Source organism: Simochromis diagramma, unplaced genomic scaffold (genome assembly GCF_900408965.1).
Source record: "Simochromis diagramma unplaced genomic scaffold, fSimDia1.1 OVJJ01000131.1, whole genome shotgun sequence".
Lineage (NCBI taxonomy): Eukaryota > Metazoa > Chordata > Actinopteri > Cichliformes > Cichlidae > Simochromis > Simochromis diagramma.
The window spans coordinates 635,913-645,150 of NW_024387200.1; the positions used below are offsets into that span (position 1 = coordinate 635,913).

Genomic DNA, 9,238 nt, shown 5'->3' on the forward strand with positions numbered 1-9,238 from the left:
CTTCGGCGCCAGCTGTGGTCTCAAGGCTGGAGCTGAACAACAACACCCTGATAACGACTGTGTTTAGACTGTTCCCCCCATTCAGAAATATAACAGCAAAATATTTTCAGGGAACTCCCTCACATCCTATTTTTATCCCACTGGCCTCCTTACAAGGGAGTGGAAAGGAAAAGTAAGTACATACATACTTAATCACAAGGAAGTCACAGGACAGTTGAAGCAAGCGAAAGCAGACCGAAGATGGAAGGTGAGCACTGCTTATTGTGTTGTCTGTCAATTTTAATAAACATTACGCATTTTTAAAACAGGTTGTAAACGTTTAGCTCCTCTTTCAAAGGGAATTCCCCATCTTGAGACAGTTCAGACTCTTGACTCAGTGTCTTCAAAGCTTTGCTGTTCAGAGCTTTTACTGGGTTTGTTTAAATAAACTAGGTCACAATTAGGGATGGGTATCGAAACCCGGTTCTTGTTGAGAACCGGTTCCCACTGTTTCAATCCCTTGGAATTGTTTGCCATTTTTGCAAACGATTCCCTTATCGATTCCAGTCGCCCCGAATGATGTCACCACGTTGCGGAGCGTCATTTACCCGGCAGGAAACACGGTGCCTAAGCGGCTCAAATGCTCAAAAGTTTGATCATACTTTACGAGAATGGAAGACAACAGGGCAACTTGCAATACTTGCAAAGTAGATATTTCATTTAAGGGAGGAAACACTACGAATATGCAAAAGCATTTGCTCATAAAACACGCGATAACCTTAAAATGAATGTCGTGTTTTTAATTCCACTCCGGACTCGTGAATCTCAACCCAGCAGCAGCGGTAACGTTTGCACGTCCTCTCCCGTTAATGCGGCAGGTAAATAATCAACTAACAGTGCATATTATGTTAGCGCGATCTGCCTTATTACAAAACCTGCCATTACTGTGCGTTTAGGTGACCATGATGAGAGAGATGCTGGCAGTTTTCGCTGCAGTCTACCGGTAGCGTCTCCTTTCAGACCAGGATAGACGAATGTCACCGAGCAGTGACTAAGTTTGTGGTAAAAGGCTTGAACCCATTTGCCACAGCAGATGCCCCCGATATTCGGTAAGTGAATGTGTGTAATTGTAGGCAGGGACATTACTGGATATTCTTGTGTAATTGCTACAGAATAATTTATGTTATACTTTGTTATTGCTACAGAAGAATATTTATTTTATTATTTTACATTTACCCTGTGACACCCCATCGAAGAGCCGTAGGCTGGATCTCTTAAGATCTCACTGTTGGGTTTGTAAGGCCATGTTACTCCTAAATTTCTATCTTGTTCAAAGAGAAGATATAAAACAAAGTTCTTAGCTAATCGACCTTAGTGTTCTCCTTTTTTAAGAATCGATAAAGAATCGAATCGTTAAACAGAATCGAAAATGGAATCGGAATCGTGGAAATCTTATCAATACCCATCCCTAGTCACTTAGTCAAGTTGACATCACAGATGTAAATGTCTTATTTTGGGCTTTTAATGATTTCTTTGAACTTCTCTTTCTCCAGGATGGAAAGATAAAGCAGTCTAGGCAGAATCAGGAACCAAGCAGAGCAACACCAGTCTTGTCAGGTCCCAATTTAATGTTGCCTCCTCCAAGCTCCACCTTCCCTCTCAGAATGAACATAAACATTTCTTTGCACATCTGTGACGGATGTTCTAACATGTCGCTGTGTTGCGATCACGCGTCTTGCATGCTTCAGGTTAGTTGGAAAGTCCAGGATCAAAGACACACTTCCGGTCACGTGACAGGTGGGAAAGTCCCGAGGTCAAAGGTCAAAGCCATCAATCAAACTCAAAGTGACACAAGGTGTACTGGAGAACTCTCTTTAATTACAGTGATAATGCCATAGAGCAGAGAAATGGTAAACAACAACAACTACTGTTCATTTCATTTTAAATTCCATTCCTTAAATGTCTGAAAAAGGAAATGTCTTATAGACCAAAATATATCACATTAAAACCTTTTTAAAAGGATTATAGGATTTATAATAAAAATCTTATATGTTCAAGATTTTATGTCTGAAATAAGACCACAGAAATAGAAAAACATCCAGTCTATTAATAAAGATGAAAGAGTAATCAGAAAACTTGAATATATTACCAGAATGATAAAACCAAGCCAGAAGCTCGATGTTTTTGTCTTTCTCTTTTTCTTTCTTTTTATTCACTGGTGAATTCAGATGCAACTGGGGGTCCTGGGAAATCGGCTAACAGATTGATGCTAACAGACCAGCCTCTTGTTAGTGTTACTAAGTTCAGACAGAGGAAGCCAGTTCATTCTTCTTCCTTTAAGACTACCATTGACTCCAACCTGGAGTGGATCACCTTTAAACTTACTATTCCCAACCCTGCTGTCTCAATTCACAACAGATATTTTCATTGCACTGATTATGTCTGCAAATATAAGTGTGACACAGGCTTTTATACCTCCAAATAGGGTACTTATTGTTTCTTTGCTCGGAAAAACAATTTCACAGAGGATTTCCCTTTGAGTTACTGGTCAACAGAGACAACTTTGAGATCCTGTAGTGGAAGGATAATTCATGTGGTAAGGTGTCCAAGAATTCTCGACCTGTCCAGGGGAGCAAATATATGTAGGAATGAACAAACATGGACTTCTTGGGAAGGTGTCCACTAAAGAAAAGGCCTTCTACCTGCCCTGGAAGGGTAAAGTATATACTTACAAATCCTACAAGGTCCTGACCACAAATGAAAATATAGTCAGCCAACAGGTTGACGATGTCAGGTACAACATTGACAACACTAAAATTCTCCAATGTCCTCCTGAGGTCATGCATGAAGCAACCATCAGCAACTATGAATGTCACCCAGTAGTGAAAACAAGTTCCATCTCAAAGACGAGTCAGGTGGAGCACAGGTGGGACACCTATTCTTCTGTTTCAGTTACTGTTAGTACAAGCATTAAAACTGGTATCCCTATCCTTTTCAAAAAAGAAATTCACATAAGCACTGAGGTGTCCTTTGCATTCATCCAAGGAACAACTGTGACAGAGAGCGTCACTGATACTGTATCTGTGGAGGTCACTGTGCCACCAAACCAGTCCTGTGTCATTAATATGCTCCGGTACAAATACAAAGTTGACATCCCATTCACAGGATGCCTCAGGCGCACTTACGGTAATGGGAACATCCGAATAACATCCATCACTGGTAAATATAACGGCATTCAGGTGGATCTAAGCCTTGTCCATAAAATCAACAAACCTCAGTCTGATGTCTGGTGATGTCTAATGTGATTTTAGCCATCAAACTCCTCTTTTTGTTGAATTTGTATGAAATTATTTTAGCTGTTTACAGTAGAAGAAGGTATTAAACAGAAAATGGATACAAGTATACACTGTTATTTTTAGCATTTAATTATGATTATATGCATTAGATGAAAATGAAAGTGTTGCTGAATGTCAACTTAACTGACCTTAAAATGTCAGTTTCAATAAAACTGTGTCTAAACTAGTAAATCTAGTAGTAAACTAGCCTTTTTTTCATTATAAAAAAAGGCTGTGGTGAGCAGTTAATGAGGTTTCAGTGCCATCTGCTGGATTGACTGAAAACACCCAACAAGAAAGCCAGGTACAAGAACTGTTTTCACAATTTTTGTGAAGAATTAAAAACTGATGTAGTGATCACACCACTAAAAAGTTTATTCTTGGTAAGTCAGCATGTAATTATTTATTATTAGTGAGCACATGGGCAGAGATAAGGAGAGTGTGGCTCTTCCTTTACTTTATCACATTATCTTGGAAGGAAGGTAGGAAGTTTTATTTTTAGTCTGATTTAAGAGGGTCACAATTCCTTGAATAAGATATCAAATACTACAGTCCAGCAAAGAAAAAAATTATCATCATAATTATTCTTATAGATTCATAAAAACTAAGCAGGTAGAGCAAAGTTGCCAATTTGTATGCGTTCAAACATCAGTCCAGCTATTTAATTCAATTCAATTCAATTTGTTTTTATACAGCCTCAATTCAAAACAACTGTTACCTCAATGTGATTTATATTGTAAGGTAAAACCCTAAAATAATACAATAGAGAAAACCCTGACAATTACATATTCCCTTTAAGCAAGCACTTTGGTATCACTCCATAAAGTTGATTCTGTTCATCTGGACGTAGTGTTTTGTGGGAGAAATGTTTTGTCACTCATCCAAGTGACTTCTTCAGTCTCAGCTGACTGCAGGTTTCCCCAATCTTATAAACAGTACATTTGCATAATGACTGAAACCAGCCCACTGAAGGAACAATGGGCAGGGAGGTCAGTTCCTTAATCTTAAATATGCAAATTCTCATGACCATTGATCAACAACCACTGACCAAAACCCACTGATCAAAGACCACTGATTAATGGCCATGAGTACCATTCACATACAGTTGGGGAATGGCTGCAATCACAGCATTGTAAGATGGCGAACGATGTACCCTTAGGCCCCCTCCTCAATTCAGAGATGGTCTTTCCTTTTTTACTTTGGTGACAGTGAGATGGAATGGAAAAACTCCTATTTAACAGGAAGAAACCTCCAGAAGAGGCATCTGCTGCGACCGGTTGGGGTTATTTGTACATCTTCTTCCCTCTTCTGTGGAACCAGCTTCAGAGACAGACACTATCTCTACTTTCAAGATTAGGCTTCAAACTTTCCTTTTTGCTAAAGCATATAGTTAGGGCTGGACCAGGTGACCCTGAATCCTCCCTTAGTTATGCTGCAATAGACGTAGGCTGCCGGGGATTCCCATGATGCATTGAGTTTTTCCTTTCCAGTCACCTTTCTCACTCATTATGTGTTAATAGACCTCTCATTGAATCATATCTGTTATTAATCTCTGTCTCTTCCACAGCATGTCTTTTATCCTTTCTTCCTTCTCTCACCCCAACCGGTCGCAGCAGATGGCCCCGCCCCTCCCTGAGCCTGGTTCTGCTGGAGGTTTCTTCCTGTTAAAAGACAGTTTTTCCTTCCCACTGTCGCCAAAGTGCTTGCTCATAGGGGGTCATATGATTGTTGGGTTTTTGTCTGTATCTATGAAGCGCCTTGAGGCGACTTTTGTTGTGATTTGGCGCTATATAAATAAAATTGAATTGAATTGAATTGAATCTTCTTCTACTTATCGAGTTCAGGATCACAGGGAAGCTGGAGCCTACCCGAGCTGCCATAGGGCGAGAGGTGGGGTGCACAATGGACAGGCTGGCATTCTGTTGCCGGGCTAACACACAGAGACAGACACCCATTCACACTCACATTTACACCTGTGGGCAATTTAGGATCTCCAGTAAACATAACCCCAGTAACTGCTTGTCTTTGGACTGTGAGAAGAAGCCAGGGGACCCAGTGAGAACACATGCAGACACTGCGGGAATCCACACTGCAAGGCCTCGGGCAGATGGTGGATTTGAACCCAGGACCTTCTTGCTGTGAGGCAACAAAGTTAAATACTGCAATAACAAACAGAACATTTGATACATTTTTATCGTGGGCGATCGTGGCTCAAGAGTTGGGAGTTCACCTTGTAATCGGAAGGTTGCCGGTTCGAGCCCCGGCTTGGACAGTCTCGGTCGTTGTGTCCTTGGGCAAGATACTTCACCCGTTGTCTACTGGTGGTGGTCAGAGGGCCCAGTGGCACCAGTGTCCGGCAGCCTTGCCTCTGTCAGTGCGCCCCAGGGCAGCTGTGGCTACAATGTAGCTTGCCATCACCAGTGTGTGGATGACTGGATATGTAAAGCGCTTTAGGGTCCTTAGGGACTAGTAAAGCGCTATATAAATACAGGCCATTTACCATTTTTATTTTTGGGGGGAATATTAAGTTTTACTTTACAACTTAACTTGTATATACACATGATTACAAGGCAAGGCAAGTTTATTTATATAGCACAATTCAACAACAAGGTGATTCAAAGTGCTTTACAGAGACATTAGAAACAAAAACAAATAAAAAGCATGATTTAAAATTGATTAAAACAAGACCAACTGAGTTATTATGTCTTTTGTGGGCATGGCTGTGCAGAGGTTAGGTATTCACATCTTTCTACCACAGCACGGACCTCTCCCGTCTGGATGCTGTAGTATGTCCCTGAGATGTGTGATCGTTTCATTGCTGTGTTCCTGTAGGTTCGGGTGAGGAGAGCAGTAAAAGGGATGTTTACATCATACTTATAAGCCAGCATTTTGACTTTGCAGGAGTGGTTTGGTGGGACGGAGACCTGTACTTCAACAGTGTGGATGAGCTCTTCTCCATGAGTTGCCCCATTTGAATAGTCAAATGTAAATTGACCGCTAACCTGAATGCTTCCGGATGCTACGGTAGGGACTCCTGCAGTAAAAGTCTTAGTGACACCAACCGAGACAGAAGCGCGAATGTCCCACCTTTTCTCATCTCTAACTGACTTTGAAAGAGTTACTGTTTTTGTCACTGGATTGCATCCATTGTTAATACTGGAAGAGGTGCGCATGGTCTCTGGAGGATACTCGATGATTTTAGCGTTGTTAGTTTTATATCTGACATCAGAGATGATCTCACTGTCAATATCTTTATTAATGGTCAGCACCTCATAGTACTTGTACCAATATTCTTTACCTCTCCAAGGTAGAAAAAATGCAGTGTGTCTACGATGCACTTTACCTAGACCATACTCGTTTTTTCCAACATAAACCTCATCACTAGAACATGTTCTAACTGCATGTTCGGGCACTGAACCATAGGAACCTTTCTTCCACTCCACGATCTCAAAGTCATCTTCGTTCACAAGGATATCAAATGAGCCCGTACGATGCTCTTTGTCGCCATAGGGATAGTGGCAGAAATCTCCCAAGCTATGGCTGTAGAAGCCAGCATGGCATCCATGTTTACAGACATAGTCACTACGTCCCACATATGTGTTGTAAATTAGCACTGCTCCATCAGGGAGGGAACCATTCCAGGTCTGCCATTTCACGTTGCCCTTATTATCAAACGCCTGCCTTTTCTGTTTCATCTTGGCTGGAAACAAAAGATGTTGATATACTGATGTGTTAACTGAGATGTCAGTCATTTCACGAGCTCTGTCCTCCAGATCTGGGTTCAGAGAGGTCACTGTACGAAAGAAAACAAAAACCTTTTTAAAAAAATAATCATATGCAAGTGTGAAAAGATGAAACTTCAGAAACTGCTCTTTTCATAAGGTTGACACAATTTTAACTTGACTATGATATTTTCTCCTAGTAGTTCAAATTCATGTTAAATTTCCCTTTTATTTCAGAATTTCTTATGACTGTCAGACCGTACTGGACATAATATTTCCAATCATGTTCCCAAAAGCTGGAAGCCATTTTTCCTTTTTTAAAATGGTTTTAAAACCAGGTTTAAGCCAAATCTTGGTAAAAAATAAATAAATAAATAATAATAATTAAAAATTAAAATATGAACTGGACCCCACGTTATTTCCTGATATTTCTAAATGGGTTAATTCAGATTTAAGCAAGAGATAAACAATTCCAGTGCCTCAAGGTAAATTGATGATCCAAGGACAATTTTGTAGTGCTCGGTGTGTTGCAGCCTTTAGACTGACGAATCCTGGTCTTTAGCTGTTTGATTAGTGCTTATTGCTCCTGAGCACATAGTGTACAGTGGGTTTATCTGAGCATTTCATCTCTAAGTAGTTTTAGAGCTAGTATAAAAAAGTGAATCTCACTTGTTTATTTTCACAAAAGGACTTTTGAGGACACTTTTGCAAATTCATAATGCCAGTTACATTTTACCATTTCTGTCCTCTGAGTGCTTCTTCACAGTGCCCTGAGGACTGGCTGGGGACAGAGCCAGCAGCAACAGCAATGACAGCTTTAATAAAAAGGAAAAGCTGTTTTATTGCAAACAGTTTATATTGCAGCCATTAAACAGCTGACCACCACTGTTACCCTAAACGCAGAGGCTGCACAAGAAACATGAAACTCAAACATATGGTAAAATCTGAAAACGAAAATTCCTTAGAAATCAAATGTTAAATTATCTTCAGCAATAAGTGAACAGTCTGCTTGTTTTGCAGTTTTATATTTAGATTAATTACAATTTCAAAACCTGTTTAAACATTTACTGTGAAGTAAAAAGTTACTCACCATCATAAGTGTAAGTTGCTAAGTCTTTCTAGGTCTGACGCGTGTCTGACTGCAGACGAATATTTTATTTTGGACTCTGACCAATCAACAGGTGGGTGAAAGCAGAGATCAATAACATGTTACAGTGTGTTTGTGCTTGTGTCACGTTGCATTTATTAACTTTCCCAATATGTCTGTGAAGGTTCTCAGTCATTCAGGTCATCGTAGTCTAAGGAGCTTGGAAAGAAAAGCGCCTGGACTTCTTTAAGTTGGTTCAAGACGTTTCAGCTCTCATCCGAGAAGCTTCTTCAGCTCTAAGGTCAAATGGTGGAGAGTCCCAGATTTAAGCCCTACAGGAGCGTCCCCCAAGAAGGATGCCCACTCACATTTAGACCTTTTGACCTCAGGAAATCACATGATAGGGTGGAGCTAGGTTTCACAGCGGGTTCACCTGAAACCTTAGCTGATTGTAACCTACACCCGTTTTCACACCTTGTCTCGTGTGATTAGGTAGAGGATCAACAGGGGTTCTTCTTGGGACTCTCCACCATTTGACCTTAGAACTGAAGAAGCTTCAAGCCAGACACTTTTCTTTTCGAGCTCCTTAGACTACCTTTCCCAGTGAGTGTTCACATTTTTGACATACATGATGACTATTTACATTTTTAAAGTGGAGGTTGCTTCCTTCCTTCCTCATTAACCACCACTTGTAATATTTCACACAGTATGCTTTTTGCAATTACATTTGTGCATTGTTGCCTTGTGAAATTGAAGTAAGTAAAAACAACTTGATAATTGCAAATCCTGGTCTAAAATCTACATCATCTACCATTAATGGTGACTTCACAGATAAGCAAGTTACCTGAGTTAGCTGAACAAGTGGAACTGTGAGCTGATAACAATCAAATGATCCCTGATGATGATTTTCCAAAAGGACTTTTAAATGCTGACAGGTCAGTTTTTTACTTCAGCTCAGGCCATCTTACATAACCTGAGGGTTTGAAAGCAGCTGGTTTGTGAAAGTTAGAGTTCAATGTGGTATTTGTGCATTCGGTGATGAACTATGTTCACTTATGATGGTTGTCTGAAGTTACCTGTTACACATATTAAACGGCTGACAGACTCTAAAGGGG

At 40.3% G+C, this 9,238-nt stretch overlaps 1 protein-coding gene and 1 pseudogene across 1 annotated transcript; one reads left to right on the forward strand and one right to left on the reverse strand.

The window, feature by feature from the left end:
* The first annotated feature begins 240 nt into the window (after positions 1 to 240).
* Positions 241 to 3,272, forward strand: LOC120745888 (annotated as a pseudogene).
* A 2,516-nt stretch (positions 3,273 to 5,788) lies between these two features.
* Positions 5,789 to 8,192, reverse strand: LOC120745435 (natterin-3-like). Its single transcript, XM_040050283.1, has 3 exons — positions 8,127 to 8,192; positions 7,773 to 7,851; positions 5,789 to 7,107 (listed from the first exon to the last, which is right to left on the reverse strand). Exons 1-3 carry the CDS (start codon positions 8,130 to 8,132, stop codon positions 6,014 to 6,016), a joined length of 1,179 nt encoding a protein of 392 aa, XP_039906217.1. The 5' UTR covers positions 8,133 to 8,192; the 3' UTR covers positions 5,789 to 6,013.
* Between the last annotated feature and the right edge of the window lie 1,046 nt (positions 8,193 to 9,238).

Excerpts from the sequence above, each read along its gene's own strand:
- LOC120745435 (XM_040050283.1), bottom strand. Across the intron at positions 7,108-7,772 it reads GCACTCAGAGGACAGAAATG|TGACCTCTCTGAACCCAGAT; the intron begins GTAAAATGTAAC and ends TCTTTCGTACAG.